Source organism: Seriola lalandi, unplaced genomic scaffold (genome assembly GCF_002814215.2).
Source record: "Seriola lalandi dorsalis isolate HSWRI2012SDOR001 ecotype SW California unplaced genomic scaffold, Sedor1 jcf7180002054330, whole genome shotgun sequence".
In the NCBI taxonomy this organism is placed as follows: Eukaryota; Metazoa; Chordata; class Actinopteri; order Carangiformes; family Carangidae; genus Seriola; species Seriola lalandi.
Window position 1 is genome coordinate 785,045 of NW_019524883.1, and position 19,461 is coordinate 804,505.

Here is a 19,461-nt window from a genome sequence, read left to right on the forward strand (position 1 = left end):
TTCAGCATCCGACACAGACGTGGAAACATGTTCTCACTGTCAGAACCCTTCTGTCCCCCACACACACACACACACACACACACACACACACACACACACACACACACACACACACACACGAACACACGACAAATAAAATGGAGAATGTACTTCTGGTTCAGTGTTGGGAATGTGTCTCTCCCTACCCAAGTCTGTCCTCTTGAATTATGATGCTTTTCACTTGAGGTTGAAGCTCTTCAGTCGCTCATATTTTGCCTGTTTGTGTGTGTGTGTGTGTGTGTGTGTGTGTGTGTGTGTGAGGGGTGGGTGTTTGTAGAGGAGAACGGGTCAGTGTATGAATGTCTTAAAGTCCCAGCACCTGCCAAAGTAAACAGTCACTGGTATCGATCAACAACTCTATCAAAGCCAAATATACGGATGTATCACAGCCATGGTTTTACCATGAGGCAGCAAGATTATACTTATTGTTCCTTACTTGAAGTTGTTTATTTAGTCAGTCTAAAATATGCTGCAGAGTCTTTAGCTTCCAAAGTAAACGTGTGTTTTTAGTGAGTTACTGAGAAGGTGTCTCTACATCACAGTATTTATTTTAAGTATTTGTCACATTGTTTTAAGATGTACAGTACATTAAACTTTAGCAGTCTATTGTGCTGAATTTTTTGTGAGGACACATAAAAGTATAACTGATATCTGGAGGCAGGGTGGGTTATTTATTTATTTCAATATCTCAGAAAAGGCTGCACTTTCTTCTTTGTTTAAAAGTGTTTTGCATCTAATTCACTTTCTCTTATGTCTCAAAACTCACCTCACTTTCACAGACCATAGAAAGAATATATTTTATTTTGACAAAAAAAATAAAACACCACCAAATGAACACAAGGTTCAGAGCTCACTCAACACGTCGTCTCCTTGTAAAGTTCATGTTCACGTCCATGTGTTCATTTGTGTGGAGAACTCACCTGTTTCTGAGAAGTTGCTGCAACTACCACGATCTGGTCGTTCTGCATTTTGAAGCAATGAAAATGCTGCTTCCTGTTTGACCATTCATTTCTTTCAGAATAAAAGCCCCATTTCATCATAAAGCAAGGTATTGAAATAATATATGAAATAATACAATTCAGAATTGTAGGCAAATGTTTTCTTAGTGTTACAGCAGCATCAAACCTAAAATGAGTTACAAGATTTATATGTGAGAAAGCCCAATATCTCCCTCTGAACTGTAGTTGAAGAACTGCAGTGGAAAGCACAAATGATTGTATAATGTTCATAGTCTTAGTTCATGTGTTTGTCCAGTAAAGTTATAATTTAACATCACTTTGATTCTGTAAGTGGTTTAGAGTCACTGATTTGCACTTGAAACTAACAACAAATCATGCAGATGTGACAAAGGACAGTGAGACAGGTCAACGTCCTCTATATGCTGCTGTCTGTTTCTGTTTGCAGTTTTAATTCCTGCTGAAGAAACTTCTTCCCGACCGCCATGTTATTACAGTATACAGGTCAGACCAGGACTGAGGTGTTCATCTCTGTTAATGCCACTATATAAAAATACTGAACTAAAAGTCCTGCAGTCAAAAACTAACAAGTAGTTGTTGTGCACTTTCCCTGCATTACAGGATCATCAACACGTATCTTAATGTGTGAATAACATTGTTTGTCGTAGTTAATTACTCATAAAGTTTTGGTCAATTTTATCTTTGTGTAGTTAAGAATACCTTAATCCATTTTAATTTGAATCAACTAGTTAAAAAAAAAAAGAGGAAAGCAGGCTGCTGCACTACAAAGATGAAGTTGACTTTAGAAGTATTGAAACGTTTGCAATGAAAACAGGTTCGAATATTCTGACTAGAAATCTTTTCTCACCTTTTATTCAAAAAATGTTAAGGACTCAATTCCAGACTAAAATACCTATATAAGGGGGAATCTTTTCCATCTTGGCTGAAGTAGAAATGTAAAAAGGATACAAAAGAATATTTAATAAGCACAAGTACTTCAAAACTATACTAAAATTAAGAATGGGTTCATCACCCGGGTTGAAACTACTGAGAAAACAGTGGTTTTACTCATTTGGTCAGAAATTGCATTTGGAAAAAGCGGAATATGAAATTTTGAACTCACACTTCTGCTTCTCTTGATAGTTATTGCTCTTATTTGTACATAACGAGCACTAATGGTTCTCAGTCACACTTTCCGGTTTCGTGTGATGTACATAGCAGAAAAACACACAGCAATTGAACATGTCACTGTCGATAGTTCTGATGCCTTTATTTTTCAACACAGTTTAACACTGTAAAATAAGCGTATGTCTATCAGTGCCACACACACATGCTTGAACCTCCAACAACAAACACATCGAATATAAGGCACATTACTCAAAAGATCGTAATCAACGGGAACAGTTTAAAAAAAGAGAATGAAATGGAAAGCAGCGTTCAAAGTGCAGATTATTAACAACATCTACTCTGAAGTACAAGGGCAAATATTTTGAAGCGACATCCTGAAGTTTGGCAGAGATGGTACCAGCTGAATTAGTGGTAATCATTGACGTACATACAGTCAATGGTATTTTGCTACGGATTACAGTTCCTGGTACCTGATAGTGCTAAGCAGAGATTTCCCCTCAGGCTGTGTGGTTTACTTGGTGGTGACTTCCTCCAGTAGTGGTTTGTAGAGCTCTGGATCAGCAGTGCTCTGAAAGACAAAAACAATATCAGTGAAGCATATAAAGGTGCCGACATTCTCAAATCATAAAGAATAGCACATAATCACATACACTCATGAACTGTACTGCTATACTGTTTCGAGCGGGAATGCACAGGGAAAATAATTATCTTATTGTTTTAAATGTGTATTTATGTCCATACTGACAGATTTATTAGGATTGTACCCACAAATTCTTAAATCAATAGTTTGACGTGTTGTGAAATGAACTTATTCACTTTCTTGCAGAGAGGCGGATGAGAATACAGTGCTGCAGGAAATAGGTCCTAAAACCCAGAATTTAGCTTCATCAGTCCGAACACGAAAACCGATCTACTCACCAGTCCACCTTCGACAGCCTCTTTGTGTTTATACTCAAACTTTTGCAAAGCTGCAGGCTTTTGTAGAAGAGGCAAGAGCTGAATCAAACCGTGAGCTGAGATTTAGTGGTGGTGACGCTGAAGTCATGTGACCGTGATGTAGTTCGTTTATAGCCCAACATTAGCTTTTTACTTCCTTTTCAGTTTCATGATTTAAGATTATCATGCTGAGCAAAATGTTCAAGTATCATAAACAGTTGTTTAGCTTATTTTCTGCAGTAAACCATAAGCCCATGTAAAAATCCATTTGGCTTTTTGCCAAGGGAACCAGGGTGACACAAACATCAGGGATATGAGTACTGCACTAAATATGAAGCTAGAGGACAGCAGGTGATTAGCTTAGCATAAAGCCTTGAAACAGGGACAAATAAATACATTTAAAAAATACACCTACCAGCATTTTTTTCCCCAGAATGTCAAACTATTCTCCAATTGATTTGCACTGTAAATGGCAGCTGAGGTGAAAATACTGCACTGACACTACAACCAGAGGTTCATAACCTTAAAGCGCTGTTCACACATAAAGACTCAAGCGTGCAATTAAAAGAAAACGTTCAGTCAAACGTGTCCTGGCTGAACAACAGGTCTAACAATAAGATATGGCTTCGTGTACTCTACCTCGTCCTCTGTCTTCTCCTCGCTCCTCAGAGCCTTGATCCCCATGGTGGCTGAGCTGATGGCGACGCAGAGCTCCAGGGCTGACAAGACAATCAGCACAGCATTGATGCTTCTTAAGAGCATCTGGTGGGACACAAACAACACCGTGTTACCTTTAACAGCTTTGAACATAATTGTGGATTGTTTTAATTACATTTAATTAAATTGATTTTTTTGTTGCTTTATGCTTTTAAACTTGGCTGTTTCATTTATTTAACCATTTACAGTTTATACATGAAGTCATTCAGTCTAAAAAATGTAGTGTAAAGCATATTTTTTGACAAAATGGAACTTGTCAAAAACCTGTTTTGTGCAGTCAGAGTGACCTTTGACATTTGACCACCAAAATATAATCAGTTCATCCTTGAGTCAAAGTGAATGTTTGTATCAAATTTGATAAAATTCACTCAAGGTGTTACTAAGGTATTGTGTTCACAAGAATGAGACGGACAAACGTACATATGGATGGACGGACAAGTTGAAAGTATCGTGCCTCTGGATACGCCAGCGCACCAGCATAAAAATGTTCTATTGATGATTTTATATTTGAGGATCTCAGACAAGATCATTTTTTTCAAAATTGTTTTTAATTATACATTAAAAGTCTGGAGACGGAAACCTTCAAGTCAAAATCGGTTGAATAAAGAAATGCATTATTTATCTAACTGGATTGTATTTTGACTGCTGAAATGACCTTTTACACACTTACCTGACTCAGTGCCAAGGCCTCCATGCATTTTTCCTTCATGACAGACTCCTCAGGAGATAGTGTCACCTGTTGTCTGAAACTGTAGTAATCGTCATGGTCACACATCCACCACAGCCATATGTTTGCCAGATTAATGCTGTAGAGTATGATGGCTGCAATGGCAAAAGCAACCGCTGCCAGATTCAGAATCACACTGACGATGACCTAAAATACAAGACTTGTCAGTTTATGTGCAAAATTAGAACTAAATACAAAACCACACCAGGCAATAAACAGCTGACAGTACATTCAGGGAAGTTCAGAACTGTCCAACAACAAAAGCCATCAGTTGAAAATAAATACTGTAATCATGTGAAAGAATGTGGGTGTGTATATTCTTGAGTGATATCTGCCTTTACATGTAGCAAGTTCAAAATTATCTCATGTTGTTTGTGCTGAAGTAAAAACTAGTAGAAAAACGAGATAACAATAAAATGAAGGAAGTCATTTTAAGATAACATGAGGATGTTATAAAGTTGAACTACTCACCACACATGGACTGGGGTACTTCTCAGACAAAATGCACATGATGCCAAATAACATAAACTACAGAGAAGACAAAAAAAACAAACTCTTTGAACTCCACTCTTCAACACAAAATGAAAATTCATACGTTATTTTGAGCACCAAGTACAACTAGGTAACCCTTACTATAAAATACAAAGCAACAAGCATTTATTAATTAACAAAGCGGCAGTCTGTTAGTGATTTAATATAATAATAATAATAATAATAATAATAATAATAATAATAATAATATAAATAATAATAATAATAATGATATTATAATACATTTTGGAGGGAATTCCTGTGGGATTTTAGTTATGACACAAAAGAAAAATCCAGCATTATCTTGCTTACCAATGCTCCCATCCAAAAAGGAAACAAGGTTTCATCCATTTGCCACCAAGAGCCCCCACGACTGCAGCAGAGAATCGCTCCGAGGCCAATGTTGAGCAACCCAGCCATAATGTGCAGAGCCTGTGGAGGGAGAAGCCCAGTATGAACATCAAACTCCTCTACAGTACAACTCTTGAGACCAGATGATGTTCATGTTCAAAGCAGAACAGGCAGTTTCTGAGCCGTGACAGTGTAATGGAAAAACTCTATAAGATAACTGTAATGTGATTAGGACAACAATGTGCAGCTTTTAGCAGAGAGCAATACAACTTGGTCAACAGATCAACAATGTGTTTTTAGGTGTATTAAACCGCCAGAACATTTTTTTACTCATAGTTCAAAACAGAAGTGCGTGGGGAAAGAAAAGGTGCTAAATAAAAATTGTTGTGTAGCATAGAAAAGATTTAAAGCTTTATTTCACAGAGAACATAAAACATACAAGGTTATAACTCACCCCTAGAACTGACTGAGACATTCTCTGGACCCTCCTAAGGTGCTGAGACACAGTGCAGCACACAGGGTTGTAGCAAAGGGCCTTGAGGATTTGGCACAGTGGAGGGCAAGGACTTTGGGGGTTAGAGGTCAAAGTGAACACAGTGACCCCATCAGCTCTGGTCACGGAGACAGACATCCTGCCGAGACTGAAAGAGACAAGACGCTACATAAACTTACCATAATATACAATGTGAGATTTCCATGTCTTTATTAAGCTGTTTATAAAGCTTTATAAAGATTATAGATCAGCTCTAGCTTCTATATTAATACTGTGAAAGTATCAAAGCCTCAGTCCACAGAGAAACACACACAGCCTGTTTTCAGAAACTGAGCCTTAAAACCAGCCGTCAGGACTTCTGGATCTTTGTGATGTCACAACAAAGCAGTCACCAAGCCCCGCCCACCTGGACCCACCATCCAGCCTTGCAGGATTTGGTTTCTCTTGAGTGTTGACCTGAAATCTGCTGTATTTCTATTTGATCACTAACAAAACAGTCATCGACCTGTTGTTGCTGGAGCTCCAGAGAGAGGCCTGAGATGTAAAACTACATTGAGATGGTTTTTTATTCTTAAAACCACAAATATATCTTCTTATGGATATCAAAAAATAACTAAATCAAATACAGGTAGTTTACAAGTATAAAATATGGGACCTTTAACGTTTAAGTATGCGTGCTGGTTTCTCTCCTATTCCTGCTGATCCACCATTTCACAAAGACAATTAACTTCTCCACTTTGTTGCTACATGTCCACAGCTGTGTGAGATGGCGGATTTTAGTAATGGAGCTGGGAGTGATTTGCTAGTGAGCTCACTGTCCGATTGGTGCTGATTAACCTGTGTGATCATTTTGAAGGATGGACATTACAGCTTTACACAAGAGGTGTTTCTCTGCTTCACTGATATAAATGGGGTGAACAAAACAGTCACCATGCAATTCAAGAACAGACTACAGCCTCCAAAATGAGCACACTAATGAATTAACAAAACTGAACATCATAACCTTCATGGAGGTATAGGATAATTGCATGACTGTTGTATTTTAAACTGCATTACTTTAAGATAGGTGAGTAAAAAGGTACAACTTGACTGCAAGCGGCATGTAAGTCACGTGTTTATTCGCAGTTTAATTATGAAATAATATCTAACATTGAACCTTCAGCCACAGCTGAATTTCCAGGAAGTTTCAGTCCCATTTCTGTCAACAAATACTGAGGCTCTGCCTAAACGACAGCTCTGGTCGTATTAACTCAACCGGAATCAGATAAATAATCAGATAAACAGTCGAATACATTACTACCAGTGTATATCCAACACCTAGGAGCCTTCACGCTGTGTAACGTTACTCAAGGAAGTTGTTCACAAGATGGATGAGCACCTACGTAGCAATATAGGCCATGCCTTCATTCTGCTAAATCCCGATAAAAACAGACATAACCACAAGACTTACTTGTTTCTGTTTGATGACTGAAGAGAGCAACACCGTCACGCTCCGCCTGAGAATCTGCTTTTCCTTTTGTTGCGCAGTTAGTATTTCGGAGAGAGGCAGAGGAGCTGCTGCCAGCCTGTTACCAGAAGGACCTCCCCGGATCTGGAAGTAATAAAAAACCTTAACCCTGTGCTGATCATTCACATAAACACAAATAAATGTGAACACTCCTCAGTAATTAGATGCTATACAACCAGAGAAAAGACGGCATATTCCTCCAGTATAATCCCATCAGCCAAAGAAACATTTGCACTAGCTCCCTACTGAAAATTAGAACCAGTGTTCTGATTTTTTTATTCATGTTCATTTACTGTTTAATAATATTTTCAGTAAATTCTATCTCACCACGTGATAACCCTAAATGCAGTGTCCAGGCCTTCCCCACACTGCCAGTTTGATACTTCATGTACAGACATACTTCATCCCTTTTATTTGAATTTATTGATTATAATTTATTGATATTTTGGGGCTAAAACAGTAACATGCAGTTACATTTGCAACAGATGAACTTGTCATGAACAGTGAAACTTCTTACTTTTACAATGCCTTCCGCTGGGGAAGAGGAATTAGGTGTAAACTCTGACAGCCTGAGATATCCATGTTCTCTTAATGCCAAACACTGTTTCATACATTCGACATTAGTCCAAAAACAAACATACTTAATAGGAACATAAAATCTTTATGCTACTAGGAGTATCTGAGAATATCTCTCATTTTCAGACTGTGGACAAAGTATAACAAACTATATTTAAGTGACATTGTTACTAAATTAGCTCAAACATATTGTAGGTATATCTTCACTGCAGTTTAATGCATCTAGTCATCAATGCCAGCAGGATACATACACAATAACTGATTGTTGACGGACAAGTTTATGTTATTAGATTATTTGGAAATTGTCTTCAAATGGTTTCAAATTGTATTTACACAGACACATTGAAGGCAGCACTATTATATGACAAACACAAAGGCACCTAAATGCATCATAACTGAACAGAACTTTGTGCCACAAACTTTTATGATAGTTTGATTTAAACCTTTAAGCTAATGACTCATGATCGCTAGAACACAGCATTTCTTGGATCTGGATCATCAAAGCTCTGAGGAGAAAAACACAAACATGTACACAATAAAGCTTACACAAACATCTGGACACTCAGGAAATGCTGTCACATTTGGGAAACTCTCAGAGTGAATCGCACATATAAGACAGAATTACCAAACTTCCAGCAGTGGTATAAAAACATACAGATGTCCTGCACTGCAGAGGACAGAAGGGGCAGAGAAACAATCCAGTGTAACTCAATACAAGCCCTGAAATAAATGGTACAGTTGTGAAGCTTCTAAGCTATCTGTGTTATGTCAGGCTGGACAACAATTTTTACATGTTGAGCTTCAGTTTAAACTGTGTGTGAATTTATATACAGTATATATATTTATATTATCAATGTAAGTTTTTATGGCTGAAAGACCTACAGCGCTAGCAGATTAACAGCATAACAACTTTTTATGTAATGATCAAAACATTAAGAACATTCCTGGACCACCTTTCTACTCTAAACTCATCTGCTGCAATATTTTTAAAAATGTATTACGATATGAGAGAATATGTTTTTATTATATTTACACAGTGATGAAAAGAAACTAATTACAGTCATCCAAGTACTGTACTTACAGTTTTGGGATACTTGTACTTTACTTTAGTATTTACATGTCATACTATTACATACTACGATTTCAATACATTTCAGAGAGAAATATTGTACTTTTTACTCCGTTACATTAATTTGACAACTATAGTTACTGGTTACTTTAAAATTATGACTATATGCACAAAACGTATAATGTGATCATTAATCAATTTTTGTGGATTATATCTAACAGTATATAAAGTAATTCAAATAAACCTCAACTATAGCTACATTAAAATGCTCCTTGTTTATGCAACAATAATAATAATCCAAAAATGTAATGAGGTATATAATAACGCTGACAGCAGCAACTCAGCTGCATAAAAAGTTATTTTACTTGTTGGGAACACCTTTGTGCTTTTACTTGAGTAAAGTTTGGTTTGAATGTTGTACTTTTACTTACTTGTGGAGGATTTTAACAGTTTTTCATTGCTACTTTTACTTACTAACCCTAAGACTTATTCCAGGACTGTATTTACAAAGAGCAAATTCAGGCAGCATGAAATGACATGCAAAGTAAGTGAGATGCAAAATCACTGAGCAACAAAGATTTCAGATCAATGAAGAGGCAATGAAATAGAATTTATTTCTGTCATGATTATGGTCAGAAAATGTCAGTGGCATACTGCTTCCAAAATCACACAGTTTGAGACTGAATTTAAAATGACAAAGTAGAATACCAGTTTTGGATTACAATACATTTCTGCTTAATACAAGTGTGTATGAGGTGAAAGTAATGTATCAACCTCACCTCTACCACCAGTTTAAGTTGATAACAGTTTGGATAAGGTCAATGCCAGGAAAGTCCATGGCAATGACGCCAAAGCATGGTCTGGGCTGATTGGGGTAAAACTGTCTAAGGTATCCATTGAGCCATGGGTTGACTTTCTCAGCCACTCTTTTTGGAGTCAGAAACATTCCCCAGAAAGTACCAAAGCCAGTGCCGCTAGTGTAAGTCAACATAGCATTATCCCCTCCACAGGCTTCAGTGGCTTGTTCCAGCTGTTTGATTATTCTGTTGTCTTTATCTTTAACATTGCTAACCTTGTTGGTCTTACCTTCCGTATCTATGAGGGGAATTCCTAGTGTGAAGGTGCTCTTCTGCAAAAAGACTATTTTCCCCCTGACTTGACCCATATTTGGCATCCCAGAGGCCACCCACACATGTTGGTCATTGCCAATCAGATTTTGCACCATTTGATTTACTTTGTTCTTCTCAAAAGACTGTGGCTGCACTCTAATGAGCACAGCTTCCGTCTTGAACTCTGACAGGAAGGCTTTAACTGTGTCTAAGACCTCCCTTAGAGTGCTACGCTGGTACATCACCCCATGCATAACGTAGAGGGTGTCAGACAGTCCCAACACTTTGAGATCCAGAAAACGAATGCCAACCCTCAGCTGATCCCTCAGGGACAAAGCCTGGCATTCGACCTCTGGGCCTCCGTAGCGGGCCATGCTGTCATGGGTGCCAGGGATGGTGACGAGAGATAGGGTGCGGAAATCCTGAATGCCCGCCATCCATGGAATATTGTAGGACCCAGGGAGTACAAGGTTTCCGTTGTCATTGAAGAAAACGTCTTTGCCATGACATAGAAAGCTGATGATTTAGAAGAAGAGTTTGGATGTTATAATTACTACAGTGCCACCAAACTGCAGCCTAAAAACAATCCATCCTCATATCTTACTTGCAAAAAGTTCATATCATACTTACATGACAGACAGCAAAATATGGTGGAAAAGCAGACACCCGTGACCAGCCTTCATTCTTGCAGAAATATGAGAAATCTAGCCAAGGATGTGTAGAAGAAACATTATGCAGGTATCACATCAAAATCACTCATTTCAAATAAAAGACAAGCATTGATAAATACTAATTAAATATCCAAGGCAACCATACACCTGGATGGTTTTAATTAACAATTTTCTACCATACCTTAGAGCCAGGAGGATTTCACAGCACACCGCTGCAATGGTCAGAAAGTCGACAGCACAGCAAAAAATCCATATCTTATATTGCTTAGTTATCTGAAAGTTTCTAGGCGTGGATTGATGTAGAAACAATCAGACAACTTTGTACAGATTGGTGTGTTTGTTTGCAGAGTGTTTGAGAAGGTGGGTCCCTTTACTGGAGAAAGAATTGGGTCAGATTAGATTTGATTTCTAACAGGAATTATCTCAAATACATGCAGCTAGGATGACTAAGCAGTGCCGTGAAAGCAGAGGGAGCAAAACATGTAGTGGTGTAAAACAAGAAAGTATATAAGTACAATTTGGGGTAATTTGGGGTTTAGTATTTTATGCCATTTATGCATTTCAGAGGCAAATGTTGTACTTTTTGCTCCATTATATTAATTTGATAAATTTAGTGACTTGTTACTTAGTAGCCTCTAATTAATAATACAAAATATAATCAACAACAAAAGGATGATGTATTATCATAGGTTAAGCTACCCAGCATTACATAAAGTAGGCCCATAACATATATTTATTCTGGAATGGGCAATTCTGTATAATGATGGCTTAAATTTTTGGTACTTATTAAGGCCTATCATTGTCATATTACCTGATGCTCACACAGCCACACATATCTACTATGTTTGAGAGAAATTCCTTAACACACAACAAATGTTAGGCTGACTTTATGAATAGTTCATCAAGTCATCATTTTGTACTCATTTATTTACAAAAAGAACAAATTACAGGTATAACAGAAGGTTATGTCCATATTGTCTCAATATCTCGTTATCAGTGACTATTAAATGGCAGACTGTGAGCCAATAATTAAGCCATTTATGTTCCATACGGCTTTGTTAGACCCCAACATTGATAGGTAGGTAGTATTAGAAGTGGTAAACAATTGGCCTTGTGAATCAAAGGTGCACTCTAGTACTTAAATAAACAGCACTTCACTCTTGCATATAATAAAAATAGCTAATAACAATAATAATAATAATAACTTTATTAAGCTTTATAGCACCTTTCATAACATAAAGGCAGCTTGGTACTGGGATTAAAAACAACGGATAGAAGTAAAAAGAATAATTTATATAATATATTAAGTGGTATAGTGGCACCTACCAGTGGTATAGACAATTTCAAAATAATAATATAATAAAAAGAGTAATTCATTTTCTCCATTATTGTGGACTTTACCACAAATTTTGAAGCTGCTGTTCAACTGACGGTCGATGGAGGGCAGCAGCACGTCGACCCAACGTTAATTCTACCGGTATTAACAAGCACGAAGGGGAGTAGTAAAAATGGCGGAGAGTAGCAGCAAGGACCATAAGGAGGATGCTAACGGAAATAAAAATGTTGCTCCCGGAGGGTCTATGATAGTGGTCACTGTGAAAACCCCTCAAGGAAAAGAGGAATTTGCGATTTCGGAGGATTCCTCTGTCGCCCAGGTGCGTTAACTGAACCTTTTTCGGCATCTGTTAGCGGAAGTCAAGTTTGCTAGCTTTACCTGAGTTAGCACCCAACAGTTTGTTGACAGTTTAACTTTGCGTTATAAAGTTATAATCGCGTTAAGTCGTCCATTCTTTTTAGGCCTGTATCACTGGTTAAGTCAATCTGGTCTAATCTAGCCTCGTTTGTGTATTTTTAAAGTCTCGCTGGTGTTTACGCAATATTAAAATGGTTGTCTGGGATTAAACTACGACCCATTCCTCCTCTTACCAAGACGTAGCCTACGTGACGTGTGGACAGTTTAACGTTACTCTGATATTTACCAACAGTTACAACATTGTAACGTTGAAACTGTGTGTGTTTGTCTGTGTGTTTGCTCAAAAGCGATATAGACTTATCGTACACTATCTGTCCACCGGTCAGAACAGGTGACAGATAGGTCGCTGAAAGAAGCTCTATCTGTCAGCGATAGATACTGGGTGTAGTCAGACCGTTTTCCAGCTCTTTAGGTGGGGCGCTGTTGACTAACAATACTGATCAAGCCAAAGTGCTGATAATGATCACCCATTCTTTGATACTTATCTGTGAAACAGTTTACCGACCTATTTACACTATCTAATGTTTTAACTTCTGTGACCAAGCCCTCATGTAGATATGTGGCCGGATTAACCTGTTTTGGGTCCCTGGAGCAAAAGCTTGCTGCTTGCCTCAGTTGTCTCTTAAATTTAAATCAAGGGGACACTATAGATGGCAATTTCATTAGTTATACTGTGCACAAAGATTAAGAAAAACCAACCAATACTCCTACACTGGAATACACTATGTTTGTTTTGTTTTTTTTAAATATATCACCTTGTGGTAATTTGAGGGAATACAAATTTGATTTTCGGATTGTCAAACTAGATTTTGACACGGCGCCCATGTTGAAAAGAGGTCCATTAGATTGCATAATAATACAGGATCCGATTAATATGTGATGATATATAATGAACCGGATTCTCTTATTTTTGGAACATCTGGACTGATGTTCACTTTACTCTGTTCTTGTTTTGTATTTCCAGTTTAGACAGGAGGTATCCAAAAGATTCGAGGCCAAGCAGGACCAGCTGGTGTTGATATTTACTGGAAAGATTCTAAAGGATAGTGATACTTTAAAGCAGCACGGTATCAAAGATGGACACACCGTTCATCTTGTTATCAAGACTGCCCCAAAGTAAGTACAATTCATGAGATGTGCGTATGTCAAGACATTAAGCTTGTGCCTGGAAAGAGTATTATTTGATGGTTGCTTTCTCCCTTCAGAACAACAGGTGGCAGTGCATCTCAGACCAGTCCCAGTTCTGCACCACCTCAACAAAGCACCAGCAGCACCAACCCAACGGAAGCTGAAAGCACAAGAGGTGGTACAGGTCACACACCAACACAACCTGCTAATGCAAGGGGTAAGAATGTCTACATTTTTTAAATTACTGCTGCACTCCAGAGAGTTTAATATTTGCAGTTCTTGTCAAATAGGTTATGCAAGAGTAATTAAACTAGCAGCGGGTAGCAAAGTAAGAGGAATATGACATAAATCACCAATTCAAAATACTTACACAATGTTTGACTTTCAAGAATTTTAGGTTCATGGCAAGATTATGCCAAGAAGGACTTAAGACAAAGATAACATCTGAATCCAGATTTATTTCTCCCAGTCTAACATACTTTTTTACTGTAAATAAATGTTGATGGTATGAATGGAAGTCGTTTTTGTTGCTGAGGGAATATGTTGAGGAGGGATGTTGCATAAAACATGAAAACATCAGACACTTTATGAGCCTACATTAAAAGAAAATCACTATGTATAAACTGTGCACAAAGCATGTTTGACATCAAGCCTAAGATTTGGGATGATGGTTGTTGATATGCTGCTAGGAAGACCCAACAACTTCAGCTTTCAGAAACTGCATTTCCACACAGACATTTGGAAAAAATACACAATAAATGTAGAAATGTAAAAAGCAGTTTGAGCGACAGCAAATGCAAAATATTTAGGTGGACCATTGCAAATAATTCCCATTGCAAAATATTAAAAAGCAACCACGTGGCAGTTCCCCATCAACATGCCCGCACACCTGCCAGGAACTAATCTGCAGCTGTATTCGTCCTCCTCAGGTGGACTGGGGGACCTGTCTGGCTTGTTAGGTCTCGGCATGGGTTCATCCAACTTCATGGAGCTGCAGCAGCAGGTGCAGAGACAGCTGATGTCCGACCCACAGATGCTGTCGCAGGTCATGGGGAACCCGCTGGTCCAGAACATGATGTCTAACCCAGACCTGATGAGACGGATGTTTGCGGGCAATCCTCAGATGCAGCAGATCATGGAACAAAATCCTGACGTCTCACGCATGTTCAACAACCCTGAGCTAATGAGACAGGTCAGAGCAGGGCTTTCATGTGATATACAGAGATCCAAGTTATTATCTTGTGTGCACAAGATGGAAAAATGTGAGTTATGTCATGTCTGTCATTGAGCAGATGCAGAATCCCCAAACGCTTTCTATGCTGACCAACCCCAGAGCCATGCAGGCCCTCATACAGATCCAACAAGGCCTGCAGACACTACAGGCCGAAGTCCCGGGTTTCATGTCCAGGTACCAGCTATACCTCTGAGTCGAATACTTCAGCTATTTAATCATGAAAAGAAAAAGAACACAAGAGCTTGGACTAAGTCATTAAAATGTTGTATTAAGATATATGTGTAAAGAATCTGCCACTCTTACCAGACTACATCAGAAAATGAAATTCTTACAAAGTTAATTTATTTAAAGAAATGGTAAAGCCAGCGGTAACACTGTAACATTTCTGTTTGATAGTTGGCAGGTACTGGCAGTGGAAGATGTACTAAATTATCAGCCATTTCAAGTCATAATGTATTTAGCTAAAATTTGCAGGAATCCTGTGAGTCGCCACAGTTGTCTTTAATTGAAATAAATCCTTCCCCTCTAGTTTATCTCCACAAGGTCTCACAGTTCCTCCAGCCACAGGGGGCAGAGTCCCTCCAGAGAACCCTCCCTCTTCTGCCACGGCATCAGGATCCAGTCCCTCACAGCAACAGCTCATGCAGCAGATGTTACAGATGTTTGCAGGCGGGGGGCCATCGGTACGTTTTATCTGGGTGCAGATTCGTCCTGTTTTGTTTTTGTCAAAATCAGAGCAGCAGTTTTTTTGTTTTTTTTTTTCAATAGATAGCACTTTTTATTAACTAAATACACAGTGTGTTGTAGTTCCGTCAATTCTTTTTTCTTAACCTCTTAACACCTTGTTGGATTGAATGTTTTTGAGTAAGAGAAATAGACAATGATATCTATAAATTTGGTATTATACAGTGGGGTCTGAAACCACTTTCCCATTGAGGTCTCAGAATTATGGACCCCACTGTATATATATGTAGTTTCATAATATTAATGTGATGATATAGTTGAACTAATTGAAGTTCAATTCAAAGAGGCAGTGAAAATGCAGTTACTCAGTTGAAATGCCCGTTAAAATGCAAGTGCTGAGGAAAAAGAAGAGTTGAAGTGTCAACTCAAGACTACGCGCTGCGTTTAGATGAAGCATCAGCTGAAGGTCAAGCCCTGGAATAAAAGAATTCAAGTGTAAAACCTGAAAAAAATTCTCAGTTGAAGTGTAAGCACTGCAGATGGAGCAAATTGTGAACGAACAGTGGAAGTTACAAGAACAGATTCTTTTTGTCCCTCAACTATTATTTTATCTTTAGTTTGAAGTGTAGTCAGATGAAGGCAGATAAAGCGTCAGAAGGTTTAAATGATGAAAACACTTCAAATTTCAGTAAAAATGTCAGTTAATCATAATTGATTGGCTCTTCTGTAGTTTTTAAAGGCAAAACATCTTAATGCTTAAAATGTGACATCGTGTGAGAGGATGAGTAAATAGCAGTTAAGGAGAGTTAGAAACCTGGTGTGGGTGATGTCACTTTGATTTATTTTTGAAAAAACAGTTGTGTTAGTATCAGCTGGTGTAAGCCGTAGTCACAATCTCAAAGGTCCAAAGGTCCGTCCCTGTAAATGAGCAGCGTCTGTGTCTCTTCCCTCACAGCTTCAGAGCCCGGAGGTTCGTTTCCAGCAGCAGCTTGACCAGCTCAACGCCATGGGCTTCATCAACCGCGAAGCCAATCTGCAGGCACTCATCGCTACAGGAGGGGATGTCAACGCAGCCATCGAGAGACTACTGGCCTAACTCGCTCAGTCCATTTTTGAGTTTTAGGGTGAAAGAATAGTAGAGTTAGGGACTGAGAGATTTAAAAATAAAATAAATAATTGAATGAATACAGTCCTCCGTTACATTTGAGTCTAACCTGACCCCCAGACAGATTTAGGAGTATTCTAATCACTTGTAACCTCCTCATCTGTTCTGTAAATAATGGATGAAAATGGAGGTTGGGGGAAGAGTGTTGCCAGTTTGAGTCTCTAACACAATTAGTCTTGTGCTAAATGCTGTGGCAGCACTGCTACTGTTGAATGTCACCATGACTATTATTGCCACTGTGTTTCTCCTGCCAGTGCAGCCGGAGATGATTTCTGGCATGCTTCTTCACTTGACTTCTGCATGAGGTTATTAAGAAATTAACATTTAATACGTGTTTTAACATTATTTAATTCTAAAATATTGTATTTAGGTGGTTATGTTAAAGAGTCTTGATCAGGATGTTGTTGCAGAAAGTTGGTTTCGTTGTGTTTTCTGTCTGGACAACCAATTTGTTTCTCACAGGTTATTTTTCCACCCTTGAGCCTTAATCTTGCCTGGTTGGAAGGTATTCATGAAGTTATCACTTCTTCTAAGTTGTTTTTTTCATCTCGACAGCTTCTTTCCACCATTCTAAATACTTTATCTAATTTATATGGTTGTATCTGCTGCCTAAATGTTTTCAGGTTATAGGACCAAGGCTATGATGTGTCTAGAATTTGGTTGTCCCATATGACAATATAGACTGTAGAGGAGAAGAATCTGTTGCGATACCAGGGCATGTATCCCTTTAATATCTATGATTATATTACACCATTGCTGGCAGCATTGCCAAAATACATATACATACATGCAATATTGTATATACAGGCGTTTCTTGGACTTTCTCTGTCTTTTCTGACTATTCAGCCAGAATGAAAAAGAACTTCCATCTGATTATGATTATTACTGATGACAAATGAAAACAAGCCATATAACATGGTTATGTATTTCCATACAAGCAGTGTAGGGCCTAAATATAACTGTTGGGATCTGCAATATATTACAAAATTACCTGTGAAATATATGGTTGTATGTCTGCATATGGACTTTTTTTCAACCAAATAAATTATTTGCAAAATTTCTTGTCTATTCTAAATACTTTATACTTTTATACCATGTTTATACTATTTAAACATCTTACAGCTCTAAAGATAAATGCAGTGGACTACAAATAATAGTATTGGATGAAAAGTCTCACAAGCATCAAAATGATTAATTTTTGAGTATTAAGTGTCACAGCTGTAGCGCAGTATTTGTCCTGGGCATATATACTAGGGACATTTAGCTAAACGTATTAAGTATGAAAATAAATCGCAATAAAAACGTTTTCCTTTCACCAAAAATTTCGGGATAAATTTGATGCCTACAATTCCCACGATGCTTTGCCAAGGCTTCCGGAAAGGGAAGAAAACATCAGGATCAGCTGACTTGACGTGTGTTGCTCAGTAGTTTTGAGACAGTTTAAAGCTAGATGTTAAGTGACTTTAAATATATTAAGTTTTTTTTTTTTTGCAGTATCACACTAAAGTAAGTAGTTCGCTATGTTACGGCCGAAGGCGTTAACGCAGGTTCTCAGCCAAGCGAACACAAACGGAGTCCAGAGCACACTGTGAGTACGGTTAGCTAGCTAGCAGCATGCTAGCGACAGGCTGCTTGGTGCAGGAGTTAACTTGGTTTTTGACCATTAAACAGTTTGTTGATGTGACAGTTACAACACAGGGCTTTTTGATATATAAATGTAAATGTAAAGAGTATGCTAAATATCGTGATGAACCGAGCATAAGTCCTCCTCCGTAGTGCTGCGGTACAAGGAGGCTAATATTAACCTCCGCCAGTGGATATTTTACAGTGATAGCTGTTGGCGAAATAGTTATTCAATAGTTCAATGTTACACGTTGTTTGAAAATAAGGGCCCGAACTAACAAACTTGTATCAATTATAAAAAACAATTACAATTGTTTTGCGTATATATTTGTGAAGAATTATCATAATATCCCAGAGCCCAAATTGACGTCTTCAAATTGCTAATTTAATCCGAAAAAAAAACAGCCCATATCACAAAGATATCCAGTTTAATATCATATATGACAAAGAAAATGATCAAATCCTCACATTTGAGAAATTGCAAAAGGTGAAATTTTTAAATTTTTGGTTGAAAAATTACTGTTAAATACTGAAACAATCGATGATCAATTTAGTTGTCAATTTTTTTGTTGATCGACTAATTGTTCCAGCTTTAGTGAAATTATAATGTCTACATTCACTAATTTACACAAGGGTCCATCCAAAGAAAAACTTCACAGTTGGTTGACACTGCACTTCCTTAGTTCCCCGACACTACACCCACCAAGATGAAGTTGATCTGATGAGCAGTTGTCAAGAAAAGGACAGAAAGATAAAGATTTCTCCATTTATTAGTAGGATGCTTTCATTTTTGACTATAGAATATATGGTCCTACCATCCATTAAAATAAGTCTTTGAAGAAGTCTCGAATCTAGTTTAATTATACCTGCAAGCACATCGGGTACTGTGACCCGCACATGATTGTTACATCATGATTCAAAAAGTAACATAATTCATAATAATTAAATGTTTGTAAATAGATCAGACGGTGAGATATCACTTTATATTCCATTTATACTTGGTAACCTTCTGTTCAGGTGGTCCACCCTTCCACTGCATCCCTTATCCCTGTAGTAAATATTAC

At 37.9% G+C, this 19,461-nt stretch overlaps 3 protein-coding genes across 3 annotated transcripts; 1 reads left to right on the forward strand and 2 right to left on the reverse strand.

The window, feature by feature from the left end:
- Positions 1-2,244: 2,244 nt before the first annotated feature.
- On the reverse strand, positions 2,245-7,470 carry LOC111655647 (transmembrane protein 176A-like). Its single transcript, XM_023407120.2, has 7 exons — positions 7,329-7,470; positions 5,840-6,026; positions 5,347-5,466; positions 4,975-5,031; positions 4,447-4,650; positions 3,699-3,821; positions 2,245-2,691 (listed from the first exon to the last, which is right to left on the reverse strand). Exons 2-7 carry the CDS (start codon positions 6,014-6,016, stop codon positions 2,635-2,637), a joined length of 738 nt encoding a protein of 245 aa, XP_023262888.1. The 5' UTR covers positions 6,017-6,026; positions 7,329-7,470; the 3' UTR covers positions 2,245-2,634.
- Positions 7,471-9,619: 2,149 nt separating this feature from the next.
- LOC111655664 (uncharacterized) lies at positions 9,620-11,059 on the reverse strand. The gene is made up of 3 exons (XM_023407140.1): positions 10,992-11,059; positions 10,770-10,843; positions 9,620-10,655 (listed from the first exon to the last, which is right to left on the reverse strand). The coding sequence occupies exons 2-3, from the start codon at positions 10,820-10,822 to the stop codon at positions 9,812-9,814; spliced, it is 897 nt and encodes a 298-aa protein (XP_023262908.1). The 5' UTR covers positions 10,823-10,843; positions 10,992-11,059; the 3' UTR covers positions 9,620-9,811.
- A 1,240-nt stretch (positions 11,060-12,299) lies between these two features.
- LOC111655716 (ubiquilin-4-like) lies at positions 12,300-17,831 on the forward strand. The gene is made up of 7 exons (XM_023407210.2): positions 12,300-12,465; positions 13,528-13,679; positions 13,769-13,908; positions 14,621-14,883; positions 14,984-15,099; positions 15,455-15,608; positions 16,565-17,831. The coding sequence occupies exons 1-7, from the start codon at positions 12,319-12,321 to the stop codon at positions 16,703-16,705; spliced, it is 1,113 nt and encodes a 370-aa protein (XP_023262978.1). The 5' UTR covers positions 12,300-12,318; the 3' UTR covers positions 16,706-17,831.
- The last annotated feature ends 1,630 nt before the right edge of the window (positions 17,832-19,461 follow it).